We start from the raw sequence: 16632 nt of genomic DNA on the forward strand, positions 1-16632 counted from the left end.
TCTTTGGAATTACCTATTTGTTTCTTAGCATTCTGCATCCAAAATTAATTCTTTTATAGAAGTAATAAAAAGGAATCATATATTCCTGATTACAAAATCCAGCTAAACCTAAGAGTGTTCTTCCAAAGCTCCTACTCTAACCTTGATAGCGACAAGGAACCAAAGAATTTCATGGAACATTTAAACTACCAGAGAACAAACAGAAGACAGAGATGATATACACCAGAGCCCTTTGTAAGCTGTACAGCATTATAAACTTTTTGGTTACTAAATTATATGAAGCCTCTTAGACCACAGCTATACAACACACCTTTTTGAGGTGCTCCCGGTAATGATGACAAATATGACTATGAGTAAAATGGGGTATGAACTGGGGCAAGAAGGAAATCAAAGCAAATTTATTGTGAGCACAGGTAATTTATCAACCTTCTCATTTTTGCAACCCAGTAAAAAACTGGCTTATAGAGATTGTGAATAAAAGTAAAACAGGGGCGCCTGGGTGGCTCAGTGGGTTAAAGCCTCTGCCTTCGGCTCAGGTCATGATCCCAGGGTCCTGGATTCGAGCCCTGCGTCGGGCTCCCTGCTCAGTGGGGAGCCTGCTTCCTCCCCCCCTCCACCCCGCCTGCCCCTCTGCCTACTTGTGCTCTCTGCGTGTCAAATAAATAAATAAAATCTTAAAAAAAAAAGGTAAAATAACTCAGTATCTTCTTATATACATTGTTACTGAAATAATCTTTATTTCTTAAAGTCAAATGAAAATATAATATTGGGCTTTTTAGTGAATGAGTCAAAAGTGAAATTGTGACTGTCTGGGAGAAAACAGATATCAATAATGAAGAAAGTGAGAAAAAGAAATTGCTAAAATAGAAAAATCAAAACTTACCGAGCTACACCTTATAAGACATATCACAGAAACATACAGGTAAACGAAAACTATTTTTTTTTTAAGATTTTATTTATTTATTTGACACAGAGAGATCACAAGTAGGCAGAGAGTCAGGCAGAGAGAGAAGAGGAAGTAAGCTCCCCGCTGAGCAGAGAGCCGGATGCGGGGCTCGATCCCAGGACCCTGAGATCATGACCTGAGCCGAAGGCAGAGGCTTAACCCACTGAGCCACCCAGGTGCCCCGAAAACTATGGTTTTACAATAATCCTGAGACAGAAACACACATTGTAAGCTTCATATTCCAGAAATATATTCACATATTAAATGCTAAGAATAAGATTCAGCAAGTTGATGAAAAAAACAACAAAAAAGTCATTTAGAAATATGTAGTGGTAAGACAGCTTTATAAATTATACTTCCTCTGTGGGTAAACGTGTTAAAGCAAACAGCATCATTTTTACGATGGAATAGGAAATTACTCAGTGACTACATTCACAATAATTTTAGACTTTAAGGAAAAAAATACCATAACTAAAGGAGATGGTAGATTCCTATTGTGACAACACTAAGATCCTTTTTAAGAATAAAAAGAAGAGAGAAACATGTATTTTCACATATTTAACAGTTTGAAAATACAGAGGGCAGTACTGATGAGTAGCAGCAACAAATGCTATTTCATTTTAACATAAAAGATAAGACCCAGGGAGTCACGGGCCACTTAACTTCACCTCGGTGGCTGAAAAGCTACTATGGCTGCTTTCATCGGAGGTGGCTGTAGTTTCATGCACACCAGGGACTTGAATAAGATGGCTCAAGTGTTCAAACAAATCTGCAGTTTTACAGATTTCTCTGGTGTTTCTGAAGATGCAACTGCCACAGTGAAAGACAAGAGGCTGCTGTTATCTAGGTTTCATGATACGTATCAAGAGGTACCACAGATTCATTTAGTTGAACTATTCATGGAACACGAACTAGGGAAAATAACTAATAAACTAAAATAATATAGATGGCTTGATATGAGACCTTTATCTTTATTAAACTCATAGCAATGTAACCTCCACAGTTAAATGTCTACCATATCATCAGTCTACAGAGATTAAAAAAAATAAGGATATCTAATGATTATATTCTACTCCTCAAATGCTTGAATTTATTTATTTTTCCATCAGCTGTGGTTGCTTCTAAATTTTGATATATAAAAATATATATAATTCAGATCTCTCACAAAAGCGTAAGTTGTACATTTTAATTATAAAATATCTCAGAAAAATATTTATGATTTTCATTTTAAGAGGTTAACCTATGTGAATTAATTTTGGGAATGTGGTATAAATTTTTAGAAATTTGTTCTGAGGTTCTAATCATATTAAAACAACAAAGTTGAACAGTGAGATGGTTAAAATTTTTATTCGGTTTTGGAAACTAGTAATTGATTCACACTGAAAAGCAGCCATCAATCTTCAAAGCAAGAAACTTGATTCCACAGAATTCTGATTCCGGTTGACAAAAAAGTTCATATCATATATATTTTACATCATTTTACTTCATGAATATCTGAATATGTAAGGAACAGCTGCTTGCCATTACTGAACTAATGCATTCTGGTTGGCTGAAATTAATGATCTACTCCATCTGGTTTGAAACACAGGCAGTATTTCATAACTACTGTAAAGTTCAGTTTGGAAGAAATTAATTTAATTTTTAAAGTAAAGTATCAATTTTCCAAGGTTCTAGTATCTATATCAAGTATAAAAATAATATAGCATTTATGGGCAATTTGCACAACACAAAATTATAAAAATAAAGTGTGATGAATACATAGCAGGGGGAAAAAGCCATTAATTGAGACATAATATTTTAATGCTTTTCATATCCAACCTGCTACAGATCTTAATTAGAAATCCTTTTCTTGGGGCGCCTGGGTGGCTCAGTCATTAAGTGTCTGCCTTCGGCTCAGGTCATGATCCCAGGGTCCTGGGATCGAGCCCTCTGCTTGTGTTCCCTCTCTAGCTGTGTTCCTCTCTGTCAACTAAATAAATAAAATCTTAAAAAAAAAAAAAAAAAAAAAAGAAATCCTTTTCTTCCTTGCAACTAAATGAGTTCAATGAAGCAATATTAGTATTGGCAACAGCGCAACACTTTGACAGCCAGAATATGCAGAAACTTACCAAATCTTTGTGCCAAGCTCATCCTTGGAAAAGGCAGTATGGCAGAATCAACAGTTAAAATATAAGTATGATTTATATAAAAATTAAGTTTTACCCTAAAAACACTAGCAGAGTTAGAAGGAAAAAGGTTTAAGTGTCTAAATCTTCCCAACCAAGTAGAGTTAACTAGTTCAAAATGAAAGCAAAACCATGGTAAAATGAAATACATTGGAAAACAAAACATAAATTAGTTAAGTTATACATTTTTTTAAAAAAAGATTTTTATTTTTATTTATTTGACAGACAGAGATCACAAGTAGGCAGAGAGGCAGGCAGAGAGAGACGGGGGGGTGGGGGTGGGGGAAACAGTCCCCCTGCTGAGCAGAGAGCCTGATGTGGGGCTCGATCCCAGGACCCTGGGATCATGACCTGAGCTGAAGGCGGAGGCTTTAACCCACTGAGCCACCCAGGCACCCCTAAGTTATACATTTAAATAAATCCCAAATAGAGTAAAAATGAAAACCCTGAGGATGTCATTTTAAGTTATACAGTCTAGAAAGCAATAAACTGGGTTGCGGGGGGTGGGTGAGCCTGGTAGTGGGTATTAAGGAGGGCACGTATTGCATGGAGCACTGGGTGTGGTGCGTAAACAATGAATCTTGGAACGCTGAAAAAAAAAGTAAAAAAAAAAAAAAAAAGTAATAAACTAAGAGTAACGTTCCTGGGTACATTTTTTTATGGAGATCACATCAAAGACTAAGTTGGAAAAAAAGGTGAGTTAACAGGTTTGCACAGTGTATATGGATGTTACTTCTAAAATTATTTGCAGAATTCCACTTACATACTACAAGAAGTGCTTCCAAAGCTTGGGAACGAGCAAGGCTGGTCGACCAAAATCCCTATTTATGGCAAACAAACTATTTAATTTTGCTTTGGTTATCACCTTACCTGAGTTATAGAAGAGGTCAGGTCTTTCAAGAATATCCCCTTCATGGATGTACGGTTCAATACGATCATCACCGTACAAGTACTGCTCACTCTCATCTAGCTGGCGGCTCTCTACCATCTCCAGCCACTGAGAGTTATGCCAGCGAAATTTTTCACTCTGAATTTTCTTAGCCCATTCTTCATCATATTCCTATTGAAAACAAATAGTCAGGTATTATTATGCAAGCTTATAAAGGAACTACCTTGGCCCTCAGATAATAGTACTAATTTGGAGGCTCTTTGTTTGGGTCAAAGGGAACATTAACATACCTGTCAGAATTAATATATACAATAATCAATAAAACCAATTAACTACATATATTAAAGACATCTGTTTGAATTACTAATTGCTAATGGCAAAATCTAAAAGTTTAAACTTCACAAATTCTCTACTACTAGAATTTAGGTGTGCAATCAGACTTTGGCTCTCAAAGAAATCTGCGGCTATAATCGCTGGTGGCAGTAATGATAGGTGCTTAAGCACTAAAATGACGTCTTTCACTACATCTTCTCTGAGATGAACACTTTTCAGTAAGAAAGAAAGGTATGTCTCCTAACTACTGAAATGGTTTACCAGGGAAAACAAAGAGAATTTAATTTTATATTAAATTAAATTCTAAGCAAATAGAGTAAGGACAAATTAACATTATCTTCTTTTAAAAAAGATTTAATTTATTTATTTGACAGAGATTACAAGTAGGCAGAGAGGCAGGCCGGGGGGGCGGGGAGGAAGCAGGCTCCCTGCAGAACAGAGAGCCCGACGCAGGGCTTGATCCCAGGACCCTGAGACCATGACCCAAGCTTAAGGCAGAGGCTTAACCCACTGAGCCACCCAGGCGCCCAAAAAACATTCTTACTTAGTCATAATTACTTCTTTGATTGTCTATTCCTTCCTCCAATCATGAACTCCTGAGGAGCAACTTTTGACTGTGACTGCTTTACTGCTGTCTTTCTCATACCTGTTCACACAGAATGCCCTTGGGGAACGTTTCTGAAGGACTTTTCAGCAAGTTACTGTTTGCTACAGCTGAACCGATCTAGCTCTTGACTTCTGCCACAGATTGTGGCTACTTCTGACTAGTATAGCCACTGAACAATTAATGGACACTACCACTGATGGCATAGATTTAAAAAAAAGATTTCAAGGTACTTCTGGTCACTCTAACTCTAGGGTCTTAGTTTTAAATTTCTCTGTCATATCTGTAACGTTTTTGTTTACAGTCATCTAAAAAGGACTTAAAAAGGTGCCAGGCAGTACTACTATCTTCCTATAGTCAAGATGAACATGATAATTAACAGGTGGACCAAAGATACATTTTAAATACTGAGCAATTTTCATCCAAAGCTGAGGCTCAAAGTAAAAAAATATCACCAGAGAAGGAATTTCTGGGGTGTAAGAATAAGTCTAAAATTTTATTAGAATGTAACTATTATTATTATCTTGCTCAAATTTTACTTGTTAAATTGGTAAGTTTCACATGATCGATAAATCTCAGTGTCAGCTGTCAGATTGTGTGTTCTAACTTGTACATCTTTGAAACTATGATAGATGTCCCTTTTTAACTGAGGGGAAAGTAGAAAACCTTTTTGGCTATGATACTACTGATGGCAGTTTTGCCACCAAATTATTAAGCTTTCCTTTTTTTTTTTTTTTTTAAAGATTTTATTTATTTACTTGACAGACAGAGATCACAAGTAGGCAGAGAAGCAGGCAGAGAGAGAGGAAGGGAAGCAGGCTCCCTGCTGAGCAGAGAGCCTGATGCGGGACTCGATCTCAGGACCCTGGGATCATGACCTGAGCCGAAGGCAGAGGCTTTAACCCACTGAGCCACCCAGGCGCCCCTAAGCTTTCCTTTTTTAACAGTTAAATATTAACAGTCCTATTAAGCTCTCTATTTCCTGATATATTATTTAAAATTTAATTGTATAAAAGATCAGTTATAAACATTATTACATTTTACTTCAAAAATAATAAAAATTTACTAATCCAACTGTTATAATTTCAGTATTTAAATCACTGGATTTTTTTTTAAAGATTGATTTTAGAGAAAGCAAGTGCGCATGCATGCCTGCAAGAGTGGGGAAGGGGCAGAGGGAAAGAATTTTCAAGCAGACTCCGCGCTCAGGACTTGGGAGTCCAAGGTGGGGCTAGACCTCAGGACCCAGGAGATCACCACCTGAGCTGAAACCAAGAGTCAGACACTTAACTGACTGAGCCAGTCTGGTGCCCCAAAGGAATTTTTTTTTTACTCCAAGTTACAGCTACAGTTTTAATCTATATTTGAAATTGACAATTTAGATATAAACAATAAATGCTAACTCCAAATCCCATCTTGTTGCTACGCTTACAATGAACAGATATGATGATAATTAATACAATCCTCCATTTACTGATTACACATTAGTTGTTCTGATAAAATGAGATAATACATATAAAGCATTTAGAAAGCCTATATTGAAAACACTTAATGTTAGCCATTACTGTTAATTAATCGAACTGATGGCTTCCTGAATAATTACTATAATTATTATCATGTTATAAATGAGAAAACAAGGCCCAGGACACTGAATTAACTTAAGTGCACACAGCTAATGTGGCTATTACAGCATTGTAAACCGTGGGTTAGTAATGTGGAAAAGGCAATTAAACAGAGGACCAGTGAGTGTTTGTCAGGGTCACTGTGGAATGGATGCTTTAGTAATGAGAATATAATAAATGGACTCCAAGGTCAACTTTCAGCTCCAAGGTTCTACGAATGTGTTGAACTGTTGACCAAGCAGTGATTTGAGAGGAAGTACCTTCTGGTCTGGTAAGTTTATTTTATAACACACGGTATTCTCAATCATGTTCTCTCTGACCTGGCCGCACATGGGAGGATGTAAGGGAAAGAGGGAGTTAGAAAAGCAACAGCACAGAGATGTTATAAGTAGTTTCACTGGCTACAGATTTGAATGGTTCACTTTGGGTTTCCAAAACTAAATGAAATACTAAGTGGTGCTAATTATGCAATATGAGCACTGTGATTAGTTTTAAAATAATTTTGCCCAAATGCTAAATTTAATTTTGAACCTCTTTAAAATTCATGCCTTTGCAAGTATACTTCTTGGTTCTCTAAGTGGCACAGTTGTATGTTAGCTGCAAAGTTGGCTGTACAAATATATTACTGTCATATTAGAAGTGGCTAGATAATTTAAAAAGAACTGATCACATACACTTAGAGAAGAAAAGAATGAGCTTATTATCCATAAGATAAAAAAATTAATGCATAAACAAAAAGTAAATGGCATTTGGGGCAAGAAATTCTCTGTACTAACTGGCTTTTTTCCTTAAAGATAAACTAGTTACAGGTCACCAAAATATGCCTTATATTATGCCTTATTATACCCAGAAGATACCTTATAATACCAGAAATCCTATTAAATCCACATTAAATACTGGAACTAATTTGATATGTATTGTTTCTTTTGTGAATCTAGCTTGTTTCACTTGGCAAGAGGTATGAAACAAACTTCTTATTTTGGTAGACAAATTTTAAATTTGATTATCTGAATGAAGAAGTAGTCAAGAAAGATGATAGAAAAACACATGACTTGATTGCTTTATTATCATTTTGTTTCAAGCATATGGATTCCTAGTGTAAGAACAGGAGATAAAACCTAGTCAAGTGCTCAAAACACAGAAAAGATGGGGTTCGCTATTCCATTGAGAGTAAAACTTGCTGCTTTTATCTGTGAAATATGAAACAGAAATAGGTATAAGTTTAAAAGTAAACTGGGGTGCCTGGGTGGCTCAGTCAGTTAAGCATCTGACTCTTCCTTTCGGTTCAGGTCATAGTCCAGGGTTGTGAGATCAAGCCCCCATTTCTGGCTCATGCTCAGTGCAGAATCTGCTGGGGATTTTCCCCCTTTCCCTCTCTCTCCCCACTTCTGGCCCCTCCCTGCTCACGCTGGTGTGTGCTCCAGTGCTCTCTCTCTTCTAATAAATCAATGAAAAATAAAGAGTATTAAAAAATCTTTAAATCACATATCCCTAAAATGTATTTAGCCTCGTAATTAATGCTCTGCACAAAGAAAAAAAATCATGCTTATTCTAGGCATTAGTAACTTACATGCTTCTCAGAAGATTTTAATACTCTAATAATAAGTACATGTAAAAATGTGTAAGAAGATGCTATTTTCTTCACAAATGCCCTTCAATCTTAAGCCTTCTTATCACCCTTCAAGCTTATGGCAATGTTCTTATTAATGAACCTACACATAGAAGGCTTAGTATTTAAAAAGAGACCATCTCTCCACAGCCTATCTAACCGTCTGACAGAAGTCCAAACACACAAAGTGTGAGCAACCGTGGCTAAATTTTGGCCTTAAAGCTTGATTTGTTAGTGTCTTGGGAAGCTGATTTTCCAAGGCAGGGAGTTAGCACAGATCTAGCACTAATGTAATTAGACTACTTTTATGCAATCTGAATTCCTTTAAAGTTTTTACCATTTTTTTGGATCAGTTTATGACTGAGTAAATTCATAGAACCAAGACACATCTTAACATTATAAGGCCTAAAAGTATAGTAGCAATGATGCAGACTGTACTGTCCCTTTTAAAAAAATAATTTTATTCTAATTTTAAGTATTTTTGTACTATAAAACTATAGGTTTAATTTTCTATGACTAACATAATGATTAACGTGTGCATTACTGTTTACAGAATCACAATGAAAGCACTATGACCACCTGCTTAGCTGGTCAGAAAACAACAGTTTTTCCTTCAGGAAATAGTAGACAAAATCTGTTATTCCATACCAAGCTGTGTAATCATCCAGGCTATAGAAAATTATGTTTTGCAAATGATCCAAAGATTATAGATCCCCACTACAATGAATCCACTACAATGACAACAGGGAGTTTCATGGGAGGTAACCTTAAGATTTAATAAGTACCTGTGGCTTTTTGTTATAGATCATAGCAAAGAAAATAAACCTTGACAAACCAGTATCAAGGCCTTAAAGTCTCAAGTAGCTACAACAAGACCGTTTGAAAATATTTATAACTGTAAAACTATTTCATTATCGAAAGCAAGCTGAAAATTGTAGAAAAATAGCCATACTGTTAGCTATCTAGAATACTAATACTATATATATATCCTATTGATTTTCAATGACTTCCTTAATTCCAAAAGTAATTGCTAACTTTAGGAAATATTTTAAAATAAGTATTTTTAAGATTTAGAACCTAAGTATGAAACATTATTAATATACTGTATTTGTGCCATAAAAGTTTGCTTTAGGTTGTGATAATACAGCTTCAAGTACTTGAATGTTTACCAAATAAAGCATTTTGGAATGAAGTATGTTGTGAGGAATATGATATTGGTTTAAGTAATTAACTTCTCCTTTTCCTTTGTAGTACACATTAGTGAAAAATCAAATGCGACAGTACTATTTTCATATGCGATGCTGGCTTTTCATCGTTATGTTTCTGAAACACTGATTTTTATGTCCCAGGTTCCTTGACTATCAAATATTTTAGCTTACGGCTACCAAGAATCTATTTAGTACTAAATTAATAGGCTGGGTAGGACAGTGGTCCCAAGGATTTTAGATTTTGGCAAAGTTTCAAAAACAAATTTCGGGGACTGATGTTAAATGTAAATCAACTGCCACCTACTATTATTGTCTTAGAAAGACTATTTTAAGACTAAAAATGTAAGAAAGACAATCTCAAAATGAAGATCTACTTTCCCCAAACAAATCATGTTAACGTTATTGCATGTAACTCTTCCCCAGCCTTGCTCTAGATGTGTGTCTCTCCCCTGACCTCCTCCCACCTTTCTTTTTTCCCCCCTTTCTCTCCCATTTTAGTAAAAACCAGTACAAGCTTTATCATGCTCCAGGGATGAGCACTCCGGAAGACCTGGCCTCAGCTCTCTTCTTTGTGTGTCCTTAGTGAGCGTAGTTTAACAGCCTTGGTACAGGCAGTTTCTTGGTGTCTCAGAGTCCGAATTTACAGGTGTCAGCGATACTATGGTAAGGTGTACTTCAAAGAACACTGGATTAGGAGGTAGGAGGCCTGGGTTCTGTGTTTTGCTCTGATACTGACAGAAATGAGCGACCATCTCCAGGTATTTTATTCCTTTTGGTCTTAGATTCTTCATTTCTAAAATGAAACGGATCTAAGATTTGCTCAAGTTCTAACATTCTATAAATAAAAACCTCTGATTAATACCATTATTTCATAAAGCTACTGAGATACTTATCCCCCAAACTGAAGAATCCTGGCAGTCTAAGGAGTTTATTTTAAAAAATCAAATAGCAACTCTGTGAAATTGTGTGAGACCGATGACTCACAGACCTGTCCCCCGAAACAAATAATGCATTCTATGTTAATAATACTCACAAAAAATTAAATAGCAACTCTAAAAGAATATCCAGTATCAAAAATTTAATAAATTCAACATATAGCAATTAAAATCTGTTCTCTCTAACCCCTCTCCCCCAAATCTCTCCCCTCTTAAACACCCCCGGCCCCATTGTCAGGAAATGACCAGGAATTCAGGGATGTCACAGCTCGACCACAGCCGAGATAAGTCATAAAAGTTTATCAAGCCATTGTGGAAATACTCCAGGAATATAGTTACTTTTTACTTCATTTTTGAAATGCTTCTTTTTACAACAAGGGTACCCTGATGTCCTTGCTTTGAGACTTGAGTTTGTCTTGTATTTGAAGGTACACATGCTTTGTTTTTTATTTTCTCTTCTCAGCTCCTGAAATGATCTTAAGCACTCAGTTTCTATAAAAACTAAAGTGTCATTAAAGACTTACGGTTTGGTTTTAAATGGAATGTGCCATCCTTTTTGAAGTCCTACATAGCTTTGTTTACTACTTAACCACAGAAACATCGTGAAGCCTTAACCAGCCTATTATCAGAGCCTGTTCACGATCAGGAAAACTCTTTGTAACTGGCTTCCGTCACACCTTGTATCTGATTAACACACTATAGGATAACACAGAGCTACACAGATCTGCTTTGTGTTCTAACATACCTGATGGAAAGCAGATTTCCCTTTCTCCTTTAAAGTGACAGCCCCCTAATTGAGAATGTAATATGGTTTATTTAATACACTTCTTCATACTAAATTAAAGCAGATCTAGAGTAATTTAGTTGCTCATTAAGGTTAAGGTAATAACTGCTAAGAAGATGCCTTTTTATAGCTTAGAAAACACTTATCCCAATGATATGTACAAGATAATTAAATACAGATATACACGTAATTAAACACACATACATAACAGAGTTGACTTTAATGCACATACTACCTATTTCTCAACAGTACTATCCCAAGTTTTGTCCTGTAGTCTTGACTATGACACTTTCTAACCAGACCTCAAATATAATTAATTATCTCTTCAACCACTGCTTAAAGCACTGAGGAGGCTCATCTGTGAAATATCATTTCAAATATCACATTCAGTAGGGACACAGAGTTAAAGACAGATATCAAATCACAGGGACCTGTGGCTGGAAAGACAAGAGACATCACCCCTTCACCAGAAAATCTAGGTACGCCCCTTTTCCCATAAATACCTTATAGACACAATGGGCCACTAGTATAGAACATCTGTTGCTAGGGCCAAAGAGTAGTCCTGCTCCTGGAAGGCGAGCTCAAGTCGAGATGACAGTCTGCAGGTGTTTTCTAGAGTACAGAATGTAAACTTGACATTCTGGGGACTTTGTGTTGTTGAGCTTTGTATTCCTAGTATCTTAGTGTCTTAACACAGTATGTCCTTAATAAAATAAATTAAATGTTTTACAACCCAGTAATGTCAGGGGAGGAATTTGTTTACCAACTGGGGAAGAATTTATGAGGTTGTCAAATACTTCATGCGAAGCTGAGGAAGTACTGAAGGATAAAAATCTAATTGGGTTTTTAGAAACTGTCTATGATTAGAGGATTCCATTCTTCCCTTCAGGATTCCCAAGGCTTGGAGAAGAAAAGACAATGATCAACTACCAAATATCCTCTCTCCTTGTCTCCCCACTCCTCTCCGAATCCACTCTAATCCCTGCCTCCCAGAGCTACATGTAAGGCCTAGTCAGACAGGTGACAACTTGCTGATGAGCCCATAGAGACCGAATCACCAAACAGATAGTCCTCCAGGGTACAAAGAGTACTACCACCACACATCTGTTTTAAGTCACAGATTGTAGGGCTTGGGCCCAAATACACTAAACAAATCGTCACTAATGTAGCATTTCTATAATTGGGGGGACAAGTTCTTTACTGCACAAGGCATATTTCCCTAAGGCTTGCAAGGTATCTAAATGTTTCTTATTATTCCACCCTGTCTTAAATAAAAAAGAAGTTTGCTTTCTTAAATTGCCTCAAGCTACAAATACTCGCATTAGCTCTTTCTTAAAAATTTTTAATTGTTATAGTACATAGTCATGCTGAGAATACTAGGATATCAAAGTCCAGAGGTAAAAAGAATCTTAAGAGATCATCCCCTCCCATTCTAGGCAGGTTTCTAACTATTTAAGAAAGTTGGTTATTCAGTTTTTACTAATGCTGACTGGACAGAAGCTTTACATTCTCCCTTGACGGCTTATTTCTAGTGTTTCATCATCTTTGCTTTGTCTAATCAAAGTTTCTCCTGTTTTGAATTAAGTCAATTTCCTCTTGTTTTACTCTTGAAAAAGATTTGGGACAAGAAAATAGCACCCCGAGTCATGATCAGTAGTAGAGTCTGAGCTCAAAGAACCGGACTGGCAGCTATGTCCTGTCCCAAGTGAACCTGAGAAGCTGTCATTTTACTGATGCATTAAAATGGCCCACTCCTCAAATTTCTCCCAAACAAGGAGGCTTAGCAAGGTGGCAGTATAACTCTGGCCTGAGGTTAGTGGATAAATTGAGTCCAAATTAAAATAAGTCACCGCGGATTCAGAACATGGGTAATTTAACGGACGAGGCACTTCTACACTAGAAAAGGCAGATTCCTGTTTACCACACTGTCCGAATCAAGGCCTTTCAGTTAATTACCCTATTTAGAACTGCTCTGACATGGAGTTTTAAAATGCCAAATTCAGCCATTTTGCAGAATAATCTTAAACTGTAAATAGTCATATGTCTGGCCAAAATAATACTCCAAATAATGTTCCATAGTTAAAACCCAAACAGTGAACAGATTATCTTCCTACACCATTTAAAAAATTTAAATGAAAATAATGTAGATAATTAACTGTACCAAGGAAAGAAAATGTTGGTCCAGATAGGTAATCCACATATAAACTTCTCAACAAGGTCTGAGTTTTGGCCTAGTTCGAACAAAACTGAGGCTGACCATCATATGGGATATGCTCCATATTTTCCCTAACTCAACTAACAATAACTCTCTAATCCCCAGAAACGTCACTGTAAATTGAATCTTCAAAAAGCTATACACTGTCTGAGATTACTCAACTGGTGAAAAGAAATAGAATCAGTTGTATTCTAGATGCAATATTCTGTTAGACCAAATTGCCATGTTATAGAGGCCAAAAGTTGAATGTAAAATCAGAAACCCTACTCAGCTATGAAGGGGAGAAAAAGTTTTGGGAAGAAGCTGCTCCCAGTGGTGCAGTTCCTTACTATCAAGCTAGAACTGAACCGGGGCCTTGACTCTCATGAGTGTATAAGAGCAGAAAGGTAAAGAAACATTCTTCCAGCAGAATGTGGGATGTTTTGAGCCCTTCCATCAGCTGTAGACCACTTCTGTCCATCTAAGAAACTTAGCTGTGAATATGACCTGGTTGGGTAGCACAGCAGGACTTTTAAATCACATAATTCACACATGAGTATCTTTAAATATTGTATTTAATAAGTTTATTATTTCTAAATATCTTTTCAGACTAAACTTTTCCAATGTGTGAAATGAAACAATCTAAAATTACTTGGCATAATATCAAGTACTTACTTTGTTAAGTCTCATGTGGAGTCATAGACAGATTAGGTGAACCTTCAAGATAGCTTGTTCGAATTTTTTTATACAAAGTCAAGTGATCAGATACCATCTTAGGGAGTCATATGTAGCTGGCTGATATATCACCAGTTTCATTTTGCTGATTATTCTTTGAAGACCTTATCAACAAGGTTCTTTGTAAAAATAATTACCTAAATAATTTTCTTTGTTTACATTTTAACTCTGATCAGGATTTATAAATTCCTTTAAGGACGGTAAGATCAACAAAGTAAAATGAAGATTAAAAATCCTCATTGGATTTAGAAAAACAAAGGCCAGGGTGACTTTAGTGAGAACTGTATCAGTGCAATAATGGAGGCAGAACCCCAAATTGGTACAGATTGAAAGGATGAGGGGAAATGAAGAAATAAAGGAAGTAATATGTAGACTTTTTCAAAACATTTGTTTGACAGGGAGAGAGAGAGAGAGAGAGAGAACTAGGACAGCAGTCTAGAAAAAATAGGTAGACACAAGGTAAGGAAAATTTCTGTTCAAGATGAGAGACTTTAGCCCAGAGTTTAAAAATAATTGGGAGTAAAATTTTTCACCTTATATTCATATTTGATTCTAAATATTTTTATAAGAAGACTGAGCTGGCATTTTGGAACTATCACTAATTTATATTCTAAACCAAACATGCCTAATATGTAAATCTAAACATTATTGCCTTCAAACAAGAAGGTAATTTATTTATTTATTTATTTTTTAAAAGATTTTATTTATTTATTTGACAGACAGAGATCACAAGTAGGCAGAGAGGCAGGCAGAGAGAGAGAGAGAGAGAGAGAGAGAGAGAGAGAGGAGGAAGCAGGCTCCCCACTGAGCAGAGAGCCCGATGCAGGGCTCGATCCCAGGACCCTGAGGTCATGACCTGAGCTGAAAGCAGAGGCTTTAACCCACTGAGCCACCCAGGTGCCCCAAACAAGAAGGTAATTTTAAGAGTATGCTAAAAGCTTATAAAAAAATTTTAAAAAATTTAAAAAAGTATGCTAAAAGCAATCCATAACAAATTGACATCTTTTCTCCTTTCCTCATTGCTTAAGGTAAGATAATCACAAACAGAACATTAAAAAGTTTTTTATTCATACACTATATACTTCATATACAACACTGACTGAGTGATCTACAAGAAAATAGTATACGAGGGGCACCTGGCTGGCTCAGTCAGAGTCAGGTTAGTGTCTGATTCCCGATTCCACCTCAAGTTGTGATCTCAGGGTCCTAGGATTGAGCTGTGGGTCGGGCTCCAAGCTCAGCAGGGAGTCTGCTTGGGATTCTCTCTCCCTCTCCTATTGCCCCTCCCCCTCTTCCCCTCTCTCAAATGAATGAATAAATAAATAAATATTAAAAAGAGAAAATTCTATATGAGCCATGAAATTATTCTCTAGGAGTAATAAATATTCTCTATTTATAAACCCTGTGACCAGGGGCCTACATGTCTGAAACATCTTACCGAAGCAAGAATTTAATATGTAAAAATTTCCTTGGGGCGCCTGGGTGGCTCAGTGGATTAGCCTCTGCCTTCGGCTCTGGTCGTGATCCCAGGGTCCTGGGATGGAGCCTCGCATCGGTCTCTCTGCTCAGCGGGGAGCCTGCCTATCCCTCTCTCTCTGCCTACTTGTGATCTCTGTCAAATACATAAATAAAATCTTTGAAAAAAATATGTAAAATTTCCTTATTTTAATGAAAAAATCAAAGCTAAATGCCAACATACTCATTTAGGTTTAAACCAGTAATGATAGGGGCACCTGCGTGGCTCAGTTGGTTGTATGTCCGACTCTCGATTTTGGCTCAGGTTACGGTCTCAGGGTTGTGAGACTGAACCCTGCATTGGGCTCCATACTGGGTGTGGAGCCTGTTTAAGACCCTCTGTTTCTCTACCACTCTGTCCCTCCCCCACCTCACATGTGCTCTCTAAGGAAAAAAAAATGTATAAAGCAGTAATGACTTGACTCAGGCAAATCCAAAAAGCAGATGATATCAAATAAGATCAATTTCTGTAATAAAATGTAAGAAATTGACAAGAAGTTACCTGATAGTGGTTGTCTGATTTCATAATGTAATCACTAGCACAAATGCCAACTTAAAGGATTTCTAATAAATTTGTTAACTGACTCTTTAAGATGTTATTCTGATTTCTTTAAAAAGCTTAAGTTAAACTTTGAAAACTACTGAATAGGCTATATTCAAGAAGTTTTTTTACAGGGTGAGTCAAAATAAAAAGTACTAATCCAGTTCAAAGAAGGAAGCAAGCAAGTTGTGTGCAGCAATATATGCCATAAGTGAAAATACATTTAAAGTATCTAGTGTACGGCTCATCCCGGTACAAGGCCCAAGTTTAGGCAGAAGACTCTGGTGGGCAGCATGAGCATGATTTCTGAAGAAACGTGTACATGGAGAGCATGTTTCTAATTGCTGACTCAGATTACCCTTCTGATTATATTCCTTTGGTTATAAATCCTTTCAAAGGTACTGCAGGGGCGCCTGTGTGGCTCAGTGGGTTAAAGCCTCTGCCTTCGGCTCAGGTCATGATCCCAGGGTCCTGGGATTGAGCCCCACATCGGGCTCTCTGCTCTGCAGGGAGCCTGCTTCCTCCTCTCTCTCTCTCTCTGCCTGCCTCTCT

At 36.8% G+C, this 16632-nt stretch overlaps 1 protein-coding gene across 1 annotated transcript in view; it reads right to left on the reverse strand.

The window, feature by feature from the left end:
• Positions 1-16632, reverse strand: part of LOC111150717 (kinesin associated protein 3) — a 166606-nt gene that overhangs the window by 32077 nt on the left and 117897 nt on the right. The window contains exon 18 of the mRNA XM_022508269.1: positions 3982-4171. Coding sequence (XP_022363977.1) covers positions 3982-4171 — 190 coding nt within the window. The remainder of the gene's footprint in view (positions 1-3981; positions 4172-16632) is intronic.

Source organism: Enhydra lutris, unplaced genomic scaffold (genome assembly GCF_002288905.1).
Source record: "Enhydra lutris kenyoni isolate GAN:26980312 unplaced genomic scaffold, ASM228890v2 scaffoldscaffold24, whole genome shotgun sequence".
NCBI classification, from domain to species: domain Eukaryota; kingdom Metazoa; phylum Chordata; class Mammalia; order Carnivora; family Mustelidae; genus Enhydra; species Enhydra lutris.